At 45.6% G+C, this 18002-nt stretch overlaps 2 protein-coding genes across 2 annotated transcripts in view; one reads left to right on the plus strand and one right to left on the minus strand.

Annotated features, from left to right (window-relative positions):
- LOC116943659 (TBC1 domain family member 9-like) overlaps positions 1-6607 on the plus strand; it is a 68811-nt gene extending 62204 nt beyond the window's left edge. Inside the window, exons 20-21 of the mRNA XM_032956696.2 lie at positions 1252-1704; positions 2473-6607. Coding sequence (XP_032812587.1) covers positions 1252-1704; positions 2473-2874 — 855 coding nt within the window. The 3' untranslated portion in view covers positions 2875-6607. The remainder of the gene's footprint in view (positions 1-1251; positions 1705-2472) is intronic.
- Positions 6608-6833: 226 nt separating this feature from the next.
- On the minus strand, positions 6834-12802 carry RPL31 (ribosomal protein L31). Its single transcript, XM_032956697.2, has 5 exons — positions 12700-12802; positions 11211-11314; positions 10324-10449; positions 8678-8790; positions 6834-6907 (listed from the first exon to the last, which is right to left on the minus strand). The coding sequence occupies exons 2-5, from the start codon at positions 11312-11314 to the stop codon at positions 6876-6878; spliced, it is 375 nt and encodes a 124-aa protein (XP_032812588.1). The 5' UTR covers positions 12700-12802; the 3' UTR covers positions 6834-6875.
- Between the last annotated feature and the right edge of the window lie 5200 nt (positions 12803-18002).

Consider the following 18002-nt stretch of genomic DNA (forward strand, 5'->3'; position numbering starts at 1 on the left):
GCCTAGTCCCGCGGAGTGCCGCCGGCCTCGCATGGATTGCCCAGCCGGCCGAGGTGACACCTTGGAAGACTGGGGGCTGGGCTCCCTTACCCCCCACCATCCCCCGCCTGCTCTACAGTAGCAGTAACTACTAACTCTGCGGTAGTATCGACCTACTCTATAGTCGTATATCCCGACTCTGTAATCGTATCCATGGACTCTATAGCAGTAACGACTAACTATACAGAGTGCTGTGGTGAGCCCTGGTTCTGTAGAGTGCAGCCGGCCTCACCGAGATTGCCCAGCCGGCCGAGGTGGCAACGTGACTGGCTGGGGCTGGGCTGCTACCCCCCCTCTCCACCAATCCCCCGCCCGTGCTACAGTAGTAGTATCTACGGACTATAAAACAGTCTGCCTCAGCAGCAGACCATCGCTTTCCTACCTGATGATGGACGCTTGTGTTGTGCCCGAAACGTCGTGATTTATTTGATTTTATACCTACGTTACTTTACCGAAAGAACCAAAGAGTATGGATTCCTGCAGTCACGAAAGCTTCAAATCAAGATTATAGTAGTAGTAGTATCCACGGACTCTATAGTAGTAACTGCACACATTAGGGTGGGTGGGGGGGGGGAGAAGAGGACATCACACTGTGAAGAATTAACCTCAGCGTAGTGTTTTTTTTGCATGCATTTTGAACGATAATGAGAATTCTCTCTCATCCCCACCGATCGGGTGTGGGTTGCTAGGGGCAACGACCACGAGTCAGCGTTTCGCGCATGTGCAGATGCGTGCTTTGGCGCCGTGCTCAGCATAGTACTTTACATTTGACGGATGGGAAAAACAAATTGGGTTGTTTCGTCCGGGGGCTTATTGTGTCGTTTCTGCGTGTAGTTTGTTGAAATGTAAACCAGCAGTTTGTCATTTAAAAGCGTCACAAGGTGTGTCCACGCACACACACAGACACACAGACATACAGACAGACAAAAAGCGACATAGATAAGATCAGACAAGTTTATAGCCAAGGCTCTACACTTAATAATCAAGTGTAATACCAAGTGAATAGCCAAGCCAAGGCTATACACTTGGCTGATACATTTCACTTTGCCTTGGCTATACAGTCAGCTGTTACATGCACTCTGGCCTGACATGGGTGCGGGTACGGACCTTGCCAAAGCCAGGCTCTACTCGGCCATCCATATATTCATAACTATATCGCCGTCCTACGTTAAATTCCGTCGCCGTGCATGCGCATTCCTTTCTTCCCCACAGGGTCAATTCATCCAGCTGTGCAAGACGCTTTACAACATGTTCAGCCAGGAGCCCAACGAGCAGGAACTGTACCAGGCCATCGCCATGGTGGCCAACCTGCTGCTCAACATCGGCGAGGCTGGGCGGCGTGCGGGACCAGCCTCGCAGTCACGACCCGCCGCCTCGCCAGGAACGGCCCCGCATCCGGACCCTCCCAATTCAAGGACGAGCCAGACAGAGACTGACACTTCGAGGACCGACCAGGCAGGAACTACCGAGGCACAGCCCGCTGAGCTAAATGCCGCATTCTCGAGGACGACCGGAACAAGAGATGCCGAGCTAGGGATGACGCGGCCGGGGACCAGCTGTTCGAGGACGACGCAGGCAAACCTGGGGGATGCAGCGTCACCCAGTCCAGGGTCACGTGGGACGGGACAGCCGCCCCCCAATGTGGAGGCTTTGACAAAGTGTGAGGTGAGAGTGCTCCAGTGGTTGAACAGCCCAAACTCGAATCCAGTAATGGGTCTTCCACATCCCCCTTGGGTGCAGGCCAGTCTCAATTGCAATGTCACCGTTTGATGTCTCACATTGGAATTTTTTTTATGTTTTACCCCTGACGGATTATGGGCCGAGTTGATCCCTGACCTTGATTTGAACTCGCAGCCATCCAAACGCGAGTCAGGCACTCTACTTGCAGCACCGCGTGGTTGAATTTCTATTTCATAAATACAATCACCCTCGTTTATACTAATTTTAAATACCATTCCTTAAAAGTTAATAATATATTCATGCGAGTGTTGAAAATTGATACATTGATTTTATATGGTCTTATTAATCTGTAGTTCTCGGTACATTGTGACTCCCCTAGATATGCATCTCTAACATACCCAGAGATTCCCTATTTAGATGTATACATTGTCAGGGAAAGTGCAATTAAGTCGTACTAAAGGGGTGGTTGTGGCCAGTACCAAACCAATAATTATTTGCTTTCCCAGGTAGTTATATCGTTAATTTAGTTTAAACCAAGGCCAGGTATAGATACCAATTGCCACTGATGTTGTTTGTATCCAGGAATATAACCCATGTGCCCACGATCGTAGTGCAGTGCAACAACCACTAAAACCGCACATTGTCTTTTTTTTATTTGTAATACAATTACCCATATGAAGCGGGAGAGATTTACCTGCTTTATTGCTATAAGAGGATAACTGTACATCTCAAAAGTTGCTCTTCCTCCCTCAGACGGATGCAGACGAGCCCGAAGACCCCAACACGCCGAGTCTGGCGGCTTCTTCCACCTCCTCATCCTCCTCCTCTACATCCACCTCCTCCGTACCATCCTCGTCCTCCACCTCATCATTCACGTCCCCGGCCTCTTCTCCCTCCACGACGTCCCCCTATTCCTCGCGCGGCCCCTCCTCGTCGTCGTCCGTGTCGTCATCGCTGGCGACGCCGAGCGGCGAGGTTGCCTCCTGGTCCATCTCGTGCGAGCAGTTCCTGGCGTCGCTGCTCACGGAGCCCGCGCTCGCGGCCTTCTTCGAGAGGCCCTGCGACGTCGAGGCAAAGATCCGCGCCGCCCAGGCCGCCTCCACTATGGGCAGCAGCTCGTCCTCACTCGGCGAGCCGCCCTCGTCCCCTCCTTGACGACGTCGTTACACCCCCATCCCCCCCCCCGCCCCCCCGTCCCCCCCCCATGACCTCTTGCGCGCCGCACGCACTTTTGCGACGCTAAACCCGTGGCCTTTCTCACCCGGGGGGGTCTCGCGAGCCGTGCGACCTGTCGCGCGTGACCGCGAGCGCTTGAACAGCTAATCCCCTGGTTGTTGTTGTTGTGGTGGTGGTGGTGTCATGGAGCTGTTATTGTTGAACACCAAACTGCGCGAGTGACAATCACAAAGCACAATCGCCGTTTGTTGACGCACCGCTACGAGACGATGAATGTAAATAGTCCAATGGATTGGGAAATGGCTGCAATTTGCTTCTAGAATAATTATACCAATTATAATTGCAGTTGGGTGTGAGTGGGTCAGGAAGCTTGAATCGCATTTGCATGAATGTGAGTTCAAAGCCTGATCCGACGCCAAAAGCCCTTCATACCAGTAAAATTATTACCACGTTGTGGGAAGTCATCAATGGTCATCCTATGGATGGAATGGCTCCCACCGTGGGAATGTGAAATTTCCACCATTGGATCAAGGATGAAAATGGAGTTTGAGCGCTCTACCCCTTTGCTTTTAAGAGCAGATTTTATTGATTTGGAGCGACAGTAAAATTCACGCGCAAAGTCACGTAAAGTGATTGTGAAGGGGTTTTTAGTGAAAACTTGCTGTGCTGCAATTTTTATATTTTTGCAGCGCTCCCAATGCTCCTACTGATTGAGGTGTGGCACGTGAAAATTGGCACTGCTGTCCAGTTTGGGTACGATGTTCCGCACTGCCCTATTGGGCTTGTTTTTTTGTTGTTGCTTCGAGCCCTGCTGGGTCGCCGGGCAGCTTAAAACGCAGCAAGTTGGAACGGTGAAGGGACGACTGGTGCGTCTGCCAGGCATCTGAAGTTGGTCGGCCCCCGTGGCACATGCGTCTGTCCGGTGGCCTCCCAATCAGCGAGGCTTCGACGCTGAACGTGGCACAGGCGCCGTGGTGACGTCACCGCCACGCCACTTAGTGGCGAATGGCAGCTCTTGCTGCTTACGACGAGTGAGGTATCGCATTTTGCATGCAAAGTGATGCATTAATTGTGCACACGCACGGTCGTATTTATTTTTCTGCTTCATTTGGAATGTGGGAGAAAAGGCACTGCACATTTTTGATAAATGCGCCAATGTTAATTTCACCTTTCTTAAGGTTGGTCAACACATTTTTATATATATAAAAGGCCAAAACAACGTTATTCTGAGCACTAACAAATGTTAGCATGCGTCTTTCATTCAGGTTGGGGCACGAGCCCGTTGTTTCATGCTATGCATAAACACGCACTTATAACTAACTAGTATCTCAAGTACGTGTCAGGACTGCTCTTTTTGAAGTCTATTTTGTGCACTCGTTAGAAACTCGACGTGCGGGTCTGACACTGGAAAAAGGTTTTCCAGCTTTCCAACAAGGAACTGTCTTAACTTTGTTTAAATGTTTAACTTGTTGTTTCTCGAGTCTAGTTTTGCGTTTATCGCTGTAGTGGTGAAACTTTTAGGTAGTAATGTCGAAAACTAGTCGGTTGGTTGATTTTTATTGAAGTTTGGTGCGATTAGTTATTATTTATGATTGAGCCTGCAGTTAGGTTTTATTGAGGCTGAGGGGTTTTGTTTAAGCTCGGCCTATCTTGGTAGCCTTTACTGGTACACTAGCCTTCAGGAAAGTGGATTCACTGAGGTAATATACTGTGCTTGGATACTTTTTATATCATCTACATAACCTCTTCGACACCATCAAGAGACGATGGACATGTACGTTTAAGTTTAGAATACGCATCCACACTTAAGTGGGTCTTTCATGTTTAAGTTAATTCAGAATTCTAGTACGCATAAGGCATGGACAACTTAACAAGATCCCTTCGCTCCCATCGGCAACAATCATTCATATGGGCATACTATAAGTGGGTCCTTTGGTGGAGACAAGGGTTGGTGGACCATATATTTGTGAAACTTTACATTCAACTGGGCTGCGAGGTGGCCAGATGGTACAGCAACAAATGGATGTATGAACTTGTTAATACCTCTCCCCTATGCGTGGAGTTTCTCCGGCTACTGGTTCCTTCCCACACTTCAGACACTTGCTACAATGGAGTTAGCCAAACATGCAAATGCAGGGCCCTCCTGAAATATTTTGGAGACTCCGTATGGTGTTTGTTTCTGGATAAGCCAGCTTATTACCCTGGAAGAAGTACAACAGTATACTGTATACTACAATCTCTGGAGTAATTTATTGCAATTGTAATCGTGCAGTGGCATCAGTAATTGTACATTCCATATCTCGGGAGTTGATGGGCTCTGCAAGGCCCGAGATGAACCTTCATCGGTCCATGAACTTGGAGATTACAAGTCGGCACCACTCTTCATCTTTACTTACATCTTGTTAAGCGCATCACAATGTAACGTTTGGTCTTCTGTTCATGCACATAGTTGCTTGCCAAAACCTAGCCTATAAAATGTTTTTAAAGCATGAGATGTCTTCATTACGTAAGTTTAATTCAGAGGCCCTTGCCTGTTTGCATTTATTTCTCGGTAATGTCATTCACACGGCAAATGGCACCTCTTCACATATAGCTCGACTGGGTTGCAGAGGCCACCAGTAGAATTTGGCAAACTGCATGTGCTTGCACAGCCGACCTCGAGTTTCATGGTTTCGTGTCAAGTGTTGGTTATTGCAATCGGGGCAACATTTTAGTATACTTATTCCAAAGTGCAAATACTTGCCTCTGGCATTTCTTTTTCTGGCGAGGTATAGACTGCAAACCTTTACGCTGTCCGCCTCAACTTGTTTTTTTGATGTTGCGGTCAATACTGTTACCATTCTATATTGTTCCTATATTGTAGTGGCTTTAAATACATTGCTGTAGTCCATGCTATTGTCCTGTTCAATATGCCTCACCTTTGGTTGTTTGGTAGCATTGAATTCAACTTTATTTCAGTATACTGTCGTTTTAATAGGCCCATGCCAAGTTTTGTTTAAAGGTGGCAACACGTCATCGGTTGCCATTTACACCCATGTTAACCACATGTAGTGTTAACCTGAATTTCACTAGAGGCTCATTGTGGAATCCATAAACTCAGCAGTGGTTATTACAGAAACATTTGTAAAGGTGACCACTTAAACTGTATCGTTCCATACTCTTAAGACTTGTGAAAGAAATCCAATCGACTGAAAGCACAACAGTAAAAGCATATTTTTTAGGTAATCTTATTGCATTAACTTTCAGTTGGAAATTTCAAATTTTCCATTTTTACATGCTGTGTTAAATGTATTCAATGACAGTGTAGAGTGGATTTATTCCAGTTTCTTAACATTTCGAGCCATACCTTGTCAATGTAAAGCATCCAAATGTGTGCTTAGGGTGAAGTACATCTTGACCATCAAGTGTTAATAGTATTCAAGGTTGGGCTAACGAACAATATTCACTATTCAACGACCTTTGTTCCATTACTGAAGTGATTATAACCCAAAAGGGATTGTAAATAGGTTTTTTTTAATTGGTTTGACTTAGGTCGGGTTAAGACTACATTTTAAGTTGTGAATTTCCAGTGTACACAGCTATTTTCCATTTTGTATAGCTTGTACTGTGTTCAGTAAGTAAAAAAAAACTGCTTTAATTTTTTTATGTGCAATCCTGTCCAGAGCTTTACCCAGTCCCTTGCGTTGATGTTATTAAAATGACTTTGTATTTACGCAAAGCCTGTGTTTTTTATGGCAGAATCAGTGTCATTTAGCCACATTTAAAAGCCATGCGACCCTGTGCAGTCCCTATATGGTAGCATTTTCATCTGATTGTATACAGGCGTAAATGTGCACAACACAATTTCAACTTGATGGTATGCTAGCCAATCTGCATCGTCTGAAATAGGCTGATGGAAACCATCATTTTTCCTTTTAACAATGAAACGCACAGTCATGTGATGGGGAATGACAGTTTATTCATCTATGGTTTGAAAATGTTTAACTTTCATCCACATTGACGGTCTGGAGACCTGTAAAGAGAGAAAAAAAATTAGGCACATGTAGCAGAACTTTTCTACTACTTGAGCTAAAAAAAATTCAATTTCATTCATTTGGTGTAGCCCTGTGAGCCACGCGGATCTTGACTCGGGTGCAAACGCAACAAACAAAAGCATGAACAAAGAACATCTTAAAGTGATGACGCGCAACAGAAACATCCAGGAAAAAACAGCAAAATCTTCAACAACAAAAAAACTGCATATCAACGCTATGTGAAAAAAATCCCAGTGGGATGCAAGTCAAACAATAACCATAAGACAATTTAGATTCAACAAACATGGCTTAACCATACGTTTTAGAAATCACCCAAATAAAGCTATAAAAACAATTTAACAGTGATAATCGGAACTGATTCAAATTTTACAATAAACAATATACATAACATGTATAACCCATCTTTGCACCTTGAAAGATCAGCACACTATAATAAAAACTCAAGATCATACTTTGCAGCAGATATCCAGATGCATTTAATTTCAGGCCACTGCATAGCAGTGGCAGTGGGGGTTGTACAGCTCCAGAGCAGTTTTGAGTGCAGATCTCAGCTAATGATCCAAGTTGCAGTTTATTGGCGATAGCATTCCAGACAACCCACATTGAGCTTGTAAAAGTTCCATAGAACTGCTGACTGTATACAAAGCAGGTGATCCTTTATAAGTTATAGTTATACCATTGTGTGCTTGAACAATTTAGCATACCATCATAATTTGTACTTGGGATTGAAAACTACAGGTTTAGGCCAAGTATATATTGACATGTTCCTATAAATTTTGATTTAAAGCTTTCGTGACTGCAGTAATTCATATTCTTAGTTTTTTCGGTAAAGTCACATTAACTAAAGCTCCAAATACCCAGGGCATCTCATGTCCCTTGTTTCAATGCATATGCACCACTTTTTTAAAATTCCCATTTGCTTGTATTCCTGGGTAGCCACAACGTTGCCATAGAAATGAAGAGAGATTTGGTGAATGAACAATTTCGAAAAAAGGGAAATGGACCAATATATGTCGAACTTCTAACACCGTAGGTAGCCAACCATGATAATCGGAGGTAAGGGAAGGACAAACTGCATTCTGCAAGATTTATGCCATGCCATTGTAGTGGGTTCCAGGAGACTTGAGACGTTGTCTTTAGAGGCAACACTGTTTATTACAAACTACAACAGAACTCCCCTTAACTCCCACTATCTAGGGATAGTGGGAGTTAAGGCTAGCCCTCACACTCTAACCCTGGCTCTCAGCTCTCCGGCTATCTGTGGCCTAGGGGAGGCTAACTCACCTGACCCAGCCAAGGTACGGGTCCTGACCACTGGTCCGAGCTCGGCCCGGCCCTTACAAGGACGTCGGGCTCGAGGTCCCAGGGTCCTAGCTCGGGAGCTACTGACCTGACCCAGCCCAGGGTACAGGTCCTGACCACTGGTACGCGCTCGGCCCCGGCCCTTAAAAGGATGTTGGGTCCCAGGGTCCTAGCTAGGGTCTGGGGAGAACCCGGCCCCTCAACGGTCTGGCTCTCTGACCTTCCCCAGCTCAGGGTGGCACCCCCTATGGGCCTTTGCCCGCAACTGCAGGTAAATATATATACCGACGGTATAAGATGTGCATTTCCGATGCTACACTATCAACACTTATTTCCATGAGTGTCCATTACTGAATTTCAACAGCAGAGCTATCAATGGATCCATTTCACAAGTATCACCGGTGGTTGCTTTGTGGCTGGCAAAGGAGGCAAGTGAACAACTTTACCTTTGAAGGAGGTGGTGGGCACGAAGGTGACAAGGGTGTAAAGCTTGTTGGGGGAATCTTCATCCTCATTCCTCTTCCTGGAGAGCCGCACACGGATCCGGTACGGCACGTTCCTGCAGGGTAACAGCACATAGAGATTGTTTTAAAAGTTTCCCCAAATATATTCCGGAAGGACATTGTGTCACGAGACATTCCATCTGCAGCTAGCAGTTTATTTTTGTAAAACTTTATCTCCATTTAATGCTCTGCAATTCAATGGTGGAAACTGAGCTCAAATTGCTTGACAGAGAAATAAAACTTCAATAGAGAAGCGTTATAAACCAAGTTCTGCTTAGTACCACATCAATAAGTAAATATTTAAACTATATTACAATCTGCACTCAATCACCAACACTCAAAGAGAATATTGTAACCTGACTACTAAATGACAAACCACAAAGCAATACCATAAAGCACACCAATCATAACTTACAAGTCCTTTGATTAAAATAAACTTTACAATACCTGAAATAACATTAAAACAGGCAAACAAATTACTAAGAAATGTAAATTACCCAAACCTTCGTAGTTAATGTCACGGCAGATACATCGGCAGAGTTGGCTTAAGCAGCACTATTTCCAAGCTCACTATCTGATGAGGCTCAAAGCAGTGTGCAAAACATGTTGATGTTGAATTCAGACATGAAAAGTCCCAAGCCACTGGTGAAATGTATCCATCATAATTTGATCAATACATCAGCTCGAATAAGTAATGTTTATAAACGTGATATTTGTTATCAGGTGGTGGAGAGGAAATTACAAGAATTTTTGCATTAAATTATTGTGGCCCAACCCAAAAACATGGATGAAAACTGTGCAAACGACCAGTGCACAAAGGCCCATGATCATGTTTCAATTTCAATAGGATGATTCTAGATTCAAAGCTTTTCGTGACTGCAAGGATTCATACTCTTTGGTTTTATTCGGTAAAGTCACGTAGGTAAAATAAAATAAAACAATTAAATCACGACGTTTTGGAGGCAACACAAGCTTCCGTCTTCAGGGGGAATAGTCACAGCAGAAAATCTGTGACAAGTGCACAGCTCTGAGACGATCGGGTTTATATATAGGTTAAAAGGGGGGGGGGGAGGAGCAAGAATGGAAACGTGGGTGGGGGTGGGAGGGCTGAGTTCAGCCGCTTTTTGTTAAGCTGCAGGGGGTTCGGGGGGAGGCGATGGCGTTTGAGTACGCCCCATTTTTGAAAACGAAAAAAGCAGCTGAAGTTTGGCATACCACCACTGAAAATTGCTGTACAATTAAAAGGCAGCTAACGTTTGACTTGATTTATGACATCTTTCCAATGGTTGCTTAATTTTAAACCATCCTCTCGGTTTAAGTTGTGTCTGTTTGTATATCTGGATGGCCTCGTGGACAAATCTCTGGTAATAACCGGGAGGTTTGCATAGTACCTTGGTATCGGAGAAAACAATATCATGATAACCAACAGCGTTGTAACAGTGATCAGCCAAGGATGACCGACTAACCCAGTAGACAATATCCATTTCGGCTAAGTGGGAAACCATCAGACTGATATTTGTGTCTAGCACGGGCGTGGTTGGAGGGACGTTAGGAGTGTGTGGGAGTGGATGCAGCAGCAGCAGCCTCACCGCACACCCTTGCTCCACACCGCTTTGTTGAGACGAGTATCGATGCGAACGTCAGGAGTGCCCATCTCCTTCTCAGCAAACTTGCGGATCTCCTTGATGGCGCGGGGAGCACGCTTCTTGAAGCCACTGTGGGTCGACAGCATGCCATACTCACTTCAGGTTCATCACCATCCACCCTGATGTCACCCCAGTCAAAGTCTTTAAAATATTTATATTAAGCCAGCAGTTGTTAAATCTACAGCTTTTAACATTCTGCCGTCCAACAACCTAGCACATCACATAGAATGCAATGTTCAGTTAGCATTCATACACAAAAAGTACGTAATTGTCTAATCTATATTACTTCATTAAAGTCAGTCCTAAAACTCAGGAGCATTCTGGATTGTCATCTGGCCAAACAGCCAAAATATACATTTGCATCACCCTACATTTACTGTTATTTTCATTTAATCTGCTTCAGTATTCATGCACATGAGGGGTTTATCAATGTAATTTACCCCCGTAATACACTATCGGGCAAGTGCCACCCAATGCTCAAAAGAGCTCTAAAGAGCATTGGATGGCACTCGCTTGTTTATCATGTATAAGTATAATGCAACCTTAATGTATATTAAGAATGACATCCATGCAAAGGAGTAAAATAAGTGTGAAGAAACTGGGGAGAGAAATACTAGAGTACAGCAAACTAAAAAAGAGATACATTTTTAAATAGGCGGGGGTCTTCAACTGGGACTTCCAATGTTGACAGCCCTGGACCAGTTAAGCAAATTCCAGAGAGGGTGGTCTCGTCACATGTGACATGAGATTGCTCAGGTGTTGCCATGAGCCACAGGGCACAACTCTCCCAACCATGTCCCCCGCGAGTGCACACCTCCAGTGAGACTCACATGCCATGGATGCGCTTGTGGACGTTGATGGTGTATTCGCGGGTCACCACCTCGTTCATGGTGGAACGAGTCTTTTTCTCGCCACCCTTCTTGGCTGGCGCCATCTGTAACATGGGTACACACACACACCCCCACCATGAATCATTACATTACGAGGCGTCAATCTCACTCAGATTAAGGCCTGCCCACCTCCGATTTGCACGGTTGACTACGTACGGTGCGAAATAAGTTCAACATACTTTGTTCACGTGCAGTCACAAACCAAGTTTTCAGTGACCTAATTTTTAATCACTCTCCATCGTCGTTGGTTCCACGTTCAAAGTGTGTACACTTAAAATGCTGGTCCGGTATAGAATTGCCATCACTGGTACATTCCATGACTCTCCAGTGATCTTACAATCATTTAGTATTATCATACGCACAGGGACATTCGAAGTTGTAAAACGCCCACAACCATATGAATATTTAATATGCACCACTGGCTCAGGACCACCAAAAGGTGAACGCTTCCCCATGCTTCCTTTACATAGGGACACGTAAATATCTGCGTGTATTAAGACCTATCATTGGGGGCAAACTATAGCCATTCTGAATCCACTCGTTGACTCAGGCCTCCATCAGTGTGGTGAAACCATGCTTCACCAGTGATCAGTGCGGGTTGGTGAATGGGTGGGGGCTGGATCGATTCGGAGCAGAATTTACGAAACTGGCAACAAGTCTTTGAACATTTAGGGTTGATTCACTTTTTTTAAACGCACAGCTTTGCTTTTGGGTTTGCAGTCTCTTTCACAATCATAACAGTTCGTACGTATGACATCGATTCCCGTGAGGGCCACTCATTCGCTTAAGATAACTGTTTAAAGAGTTCAATATAATTACCCACGCCGTAAATCACAAACGTATATAGCCTCTTAACGCACAAGCTCCACTTAAAATAAATACCAATCGAGAAACGTGGCACGTATGCGATAACCATGCAGATTGTTGTTACTGATTCCATTGGTACAATATTTAGGTTGCTCTTATGACCATTTTTATTCACTGGAACTGCACTCACGAGAAGCCTTCGCTAGGCCTCAATAATGCACCACTCTCATAAGTCAACATTACCGGCCGCATACACATTTCATGTATAACCTATTAACGTGAGCAACATGTTAAGATTATGCAGGGGTGCAGCACACGCATTTTGCTCACAAGAGGTTAACCATTACACGAGTTATAATAAAGTCAGAACTATTTCACCCTCGCAGCCGGCCCGGAACCCCATCTACAACACAGACCCGCGCGCGCACACACACACACGGCGCCCCCATCACATCGCACGGCATCCAGATCCGACGCGACAATCGTCCACCCATCAATACACGTCTGCCGCGATGGACAACGTTTCGAGGCGTAACGGGGGTCGAATTGCGAGGGGATTTTGTGCACGGGGCGAGCCGATGGCGAGCGATTGCGACGGCGCAAAGCTAGGCCAACATCTCACCTTCGCCGCCGCTGATGTCGAAGAGAAGCGCAAAGGATTGTGGGAGCGGGGTTAAGCCTCGGGGGCGGGGCTGGCGGACTGGGTCGCCTTGCCAGAGCGGAGGTTTTACCCTCCAGGCATCTCATTGTTGCAGGGACTCCTCTACTTACGAACGAGTTAGGTTCCACAGGTCCATACTCTTTGGGGTTCTTTGGTTAAAGTCACGTAGGTAAAAATAAAAAAATAAAGTTAATCAAATCACGACGTTTCGGAGGCAACACAAGCTTTCCGTCATCAAGTGTAACTAGCACAGCAAAATTACTGTAGAGAGAGCTATTTGTTTTAAAGCTTTCGTGACTGCAGGGATTCATATTCTTGGTTCTTTCGGTAAAGTCACCACGTAGAAGGGAAACAATGAAATAAAAATAATAATAAAACAATAAAAATAATATATTTTTATTATTTTATTGTTTCCCTTCTACGTGACTTTACCGAAAGAACCAAGAATATAGAGCTATTTGTGATAAGAGATTATTATATAGGGTAAGAGGGTAGTGATGGTAGTGTGTAAGGCTGAGATATTCTAGTGATGTTAGCGTGTAAGGCTGAGATATCCTAGTGATGGTAGCGTGTAAGGCTGAGATATCCTAGTGATGGTAGCGTGTAAGGCTGGGATATCCTAGTGATGGTAGTGTGTAAGGGTGGGATATCTTAGTGATGGTAGCGTGTAAGGGTGGGATATCCTAGTGATGGTAGAGCGTAAGGATGGAATATCCTAGTGATGGTAGTGTGTAAGGCTGGGATATCCTAGTGATGGTAGTGTGTAAGGCTGGGATATCCTAGTGATGGTAGTGTGTAAGGCTGGGATATCCTAGTGATGGTCGCGTGTAAGGGTGGGATATCCTAGTGATGGTAGTGTGTAAGGATGGGATATCCTAGCGATGGTAGTGTGTAAAGCTGGGATATCCTAGTGATGGTAGCGTGTAAGAGTGGGATATCCTAGTGATGGTATTGTGTAACGCTGGGATATCCCAGTGATGGTAGTGTGTAAGGCTGGGATATCCCAGTGAAGGTAGAGTGTAAGGCTAGGGTATCCTAGTGATGGTAGTGTGTAAGGCTGGGATATCCTGGTGATGGTAGTAAGGCTGGGATATCCTAGTGATGGTAGTGTGTAAGGGTGAGATATCCTAGTGATGGTAGTGTGTAAGGCTGGGATATCCTAGTGATGGTAGTGTGTAAGGCTGAGATATCCTAGTGATGGTAGTCTGTAAGGCTGGGGTATCCTAGTGATGGTAGTGTGTAAGGCTGGGATATCCTAGTGATGGTAGTGTGTAAGGCTGGGATATCCTAGTGATGGTAGCGTGTCAGGCTGGGATATCCTAGTAATGGTAGTGAGTAAGGATGGGGGATCCTAGTGATGGTAGTAAGGCTGGGATGTCTTAGTGATGGTAGTAAGGCTGGGATATCCTAGTGATGGTAGCGTGTAAGGGGGGGATATCCTAGTGATGGTAGTAAGGCTGGGAACTCCTAGTGATGGTAGCGTGTCAGGCTGAAATATCCTAGTGATGGTAGTAAGGCTGGGATATCCTAGTGATGGTAGCGTGTAAGGCCGGGGTATCCTAGTGATGGTAGTGTGTAAGGCTGAGATACCCTAGTGATGGTAGTGTGTAAGGCTGGGATATCCTAGTGATGGTAGTAAGGCTGGGATGTCTTAGTGATGGTAGTAAGGCTGGGATATCCTAGTGATGGTAGCGTGTAAGGGGGGATATCCTAGTGATGGTAGCGTGTAAGGCTGGGATATCCTAGTGATGGTAGTGTGTAAGGCTGGGATATCCTAGTGATGGTAGCGTGTCAGGCTGGAATATCCTAGTGATGGTAGTAAGGCTGGGTAATCCTAGTGATGGTAGCTTGTAAGGCTGGGGTATCCTAGTGATGGTAGTGTGTAAGGCTGAGATACACTAGTGATGGTAGTGTGTAAGGCTGGGATATCCTAGTGATGGTAGTAAGGCTAGGATGTCTTTGTGATGGTAGTAAGGCTGGGATATCCTAGTGATGGTAGCGTGTAAGGGGGGGATATCCTAGTAATGGTAGCATGTAAGGCTGGGATAACCTAGTGATGGTAGTGTGTAAGGCTGGGATATCCTAGTGATGGTAGTGTGTGAGGCTGGGATATCCTAGTGATGGTAGTGTGTAAGGGTGAGATATCCTAGTGATGGTAGTGTGTAAGGATGGGATATCCTAGCGATGGTAGTGTGTAAGGCTGGGGTATCCTAGTGATGGTAGTAAGGCTGGGATATCCTAGTGATCGTAGTAAGACTGGGATGTCTTAGTGATGGTAGTAAGGCTGGGATATCCTAGTGATGGTAGCGTGTAAGGGGGGGATATCCTAGTGATGGTAGCGTGCAAGGCTGGGATATAATAGTGATGGTAGTGTGTAAGGATGGGATATCCTAGCGATGGTAGTGTGTAAAGCTGGGATATCCTAGTGATGGTAGCGTGTAAGAGTGGGATATCCTAGTGATGGTAGTGTGTAAGGGTGAGATATCCGAGGGATGGTAGTGTGTAAGGCTGGGATATCCTAGTGATGGTAGTGTGTAAGGCTGGGATATACTAGTGATGGTAGCGTATAAGGCTGGGATATCCTAGTAATGGTAGTGTGTAAGGATGGGGGATCCTAGTGATAGTAGCGTGTCAGGCTGGAATATCCTAGTGATGGTAGTAAGGCTGGGATATCCTAGTGATGGTAGCGTGTAAGGCTGGGGTATCCTAGTGATGATAGTGTGTAAGGCTGAGATATCCTAGTGATGGTAGTGTGTAAGGCTTGGATATCCTAGTGATGGTAGCGTATAAGGCTGGGATATCCTAGTCATGGTAGTGTGTAGGGCTGGAATATACTAGTGATGGTAGCGTGTAAGGCTGGGATTTCCTAGTGATGGCAGTGTGTAAGGCTGCAATATCCTAGTGATGGTAGTAAGGCTGGGATATCCTAGTGATGGTAGGGTGTAAGGCTGGGATATCCTAGTGATGGTAGTGTGTAAGGCTGCGATATCCTAGTGATGGTAGTAAGGGTGGGATATCCTAGTGATGGTAGTCTGTAAGGCTGTGATATCCTAGTGATGGTAGCGTGTCAGGCTGGGATGTCCTAGTGACCGTAGTAAGGCTGGGATATCCTAGTGATGGTAGCGTGTAAAGCTAGAATATCCTAGTGATGGTAGTGTGTAAGGCTGGGATATCCTAGTGATGGTAGTGTGTAAGGCTGGGATATCCTAGTGATTGTAGTGTGTAAGGCTGGGGTATCCTAGTGATGGTAGTAAGGCTGGGATATCCTAATGATGGTAGTGTGTAAGGCTGGGATATCCTAGTGATGGTAGCGTATAAGGCTGGGATTTCATAGTCATGGTAGTATGTAGGGCTGGAATATACTAGTGATGGTAGCGTGTAAGGCTGGGATTTCCTAGTGATGGCAGTGTGTAAGGCTGCAATATCCTAGTGATGGTAGTAAGGCTGGGATATCCTAGTGATGGTAGGGTGTAAAGCTGGGATATCCTAGTGATGGTAGTGTGTAAGGCAGCGACATCCTAGTGATGGTAGTAAGGCTGGGATATCCTAGTGATGGTAGTCTGTAAGGCTGTGATATCCTAGTGATGGTAGCGTGTCAGGCTGGGATATCCTAGTGATGGTAGAGTGTAAGGCTGGGGTATCCTAGTGATGGTAGTGTGTCAGGCTGGGATGTCTTAGTGACGGTAGTAAGGCTGGGATATCCTAGTGATGGTAGCGTGTAAGGCTAGAATATCCTAGTGATGGTAGTGTGTAAGGCTGGGATATCCTAGTGATTGTAGTGTGTAAGGCTGGGGTATCCTAGTGATGGTAGTAAGGCTGAGATATCCTAGTGAAGGTAGTAAGGCTGGGATATCCTAGTGATGGTAGTGAGACTGGGATATCCTAGTGATGGTAGCGTGTAAGGCTGGGGTATCCTAGTGATCGTAGTAAGGCTGGGATATCCTAGTGATGGTAGTAAGACTGGGATGTCTTAGTGATGGTAGAAAGGCTGGGATATCCTAGTGATGGAAGTGTGTAAGGCTGGGATATCCTAGTGATGGTAGTGTGTAAGGCTGCGATATCCCAGTGATGGTAGCGTGTAAGCCTGGGATATCCTAGTGATGGTAGTTTGTAAGGCTGGGATATCCCAGTGATGGTAATGTGTAAGGCTGTGATATCCCAGTGATGGTAGCGTGTAAGGCTGGGGTATCCTAGTGATGGTAGTGTGTAAGGCTGGGATATCCTGGTTCTGGTAGTAAGGCTGGGATTTCCTAGTGATGGTAGAGTGTAAGGCTGGGATATCCAAGTGATGGTAGTGTGTAAGGCTGGGGTATCCTAGTGATGGTAGTGTGTAAGGCTGAGATATCCTAGTGATGGTAGTCTGTAAGGCTGGGGTATCCTAGTGATGGTAGTGTGTAAGGCTGGGATATCCTGGTGATGGTAGTAAGGCTGGCATTTCCTAGTGATGGTAGAGTGTAAGGCTGGGATATCCAAGTGATGGTAGTGTGTAAGGCTGGGGTATCCTAGTGATGGTAGTGTGTAAGGCTGAGATATCCTAGTGATGGTAGTCTGTAAGGCTGGGGTATCCTAGTGATGGTAGTGTGTACGGCTGGGATATCCTAGTGATGGTAGTCTGTAAGGCTGGGATATCCTAGTGATGATAGTGTGTAAGGCTGGGATATCCTTGTGATGGTAGTGTGTAAGGCTGGGATATCCTAGTGATCGTAGTGTGTAAGGCTGGGGTATCCTAGTGATGGTAGTAAGACTGGGATATCCTAGTGAAGGTAGTAAGGCTGGGATATCCTAATGATGGTAGTAAGGCTGGGATATCCTAGTGATGGTAGTGTGTAAGGCTGGGATATCCTAGTGATGGTAGTAAGGCTGGGATATCCTAGTGATGGTAGTAAGGCTGGGATGTCCTAGTGATGGTAGTGTGTAAGGCTGGGATATCCCAGTGATGGTAGAGTGTAAGGCTGGGATATCCTAGTGATGGTAGTAAGGCTGGGATATCCTAGTGATGGTAGTAATGCTGGTATATCTTAGTGATGGTAGTAAGGCTGGGATATCCTAGTGATGGTAGTAAGGCTGGGATATCCTAGTGATGGTAGTGTGTAAGGCTGGGATGTCCTAGTGATGGTAGTGTGTAAGGCTGGGATATCCTAGTGATGGTAGTAAGGCTGGGGTATCCTAGTGATGGTAGTGTGTAAAGCTGGGATATCCTAGTGATGGTAGTGTGTAAGGCTGGGATATGCTAGTGATGTTAGTAAGGCTGGGATATCCTAGTG

The sequence above is a fragment of the Petromyzon marinus genome, chromosome 18 (genome assembly GCF_048934315.1).
Source record: "Petromyzon marinus isolate PM22_M1 ecotype Great Lakes invasive population chromosome 18, UKy_Petmar_22M1.pri1.0, whole genome shotgun sequence".
In the NCBI taxonomy this organism is placed as follows: Eukaryota; Metazoa; Chordata; class Hyperoartia; order Petromyzontiformes; family Petromyzontidae; genus Petromyzon; species Petromyzon marinus.

Bases quoted from the DNA above. Each gene is read 5' to 3' on its own strand.
- RPL31 (XM_032956697.2), bottom strand. From the start codon at position 11,314: ATGGCGCCAGCCAAGAAGGGTGGCGAGAAAAAGACTCGTTCCACCATG. The intron at 10,450-11,210 runs GTGAGTCTCACT...GTCGACCCACAG, and splicing joins CACAAGCGCATCCATGGCAT to TGGCTTCAAGAAGCGTGCTC. The intron at 6,908-8,677 runs GTAAAGTTGTTC...CTCTCTTTACAG, and splicing joins GCCCACCACCTCCTTCAAAG to GTCTCCAGACCGTCAATGTG.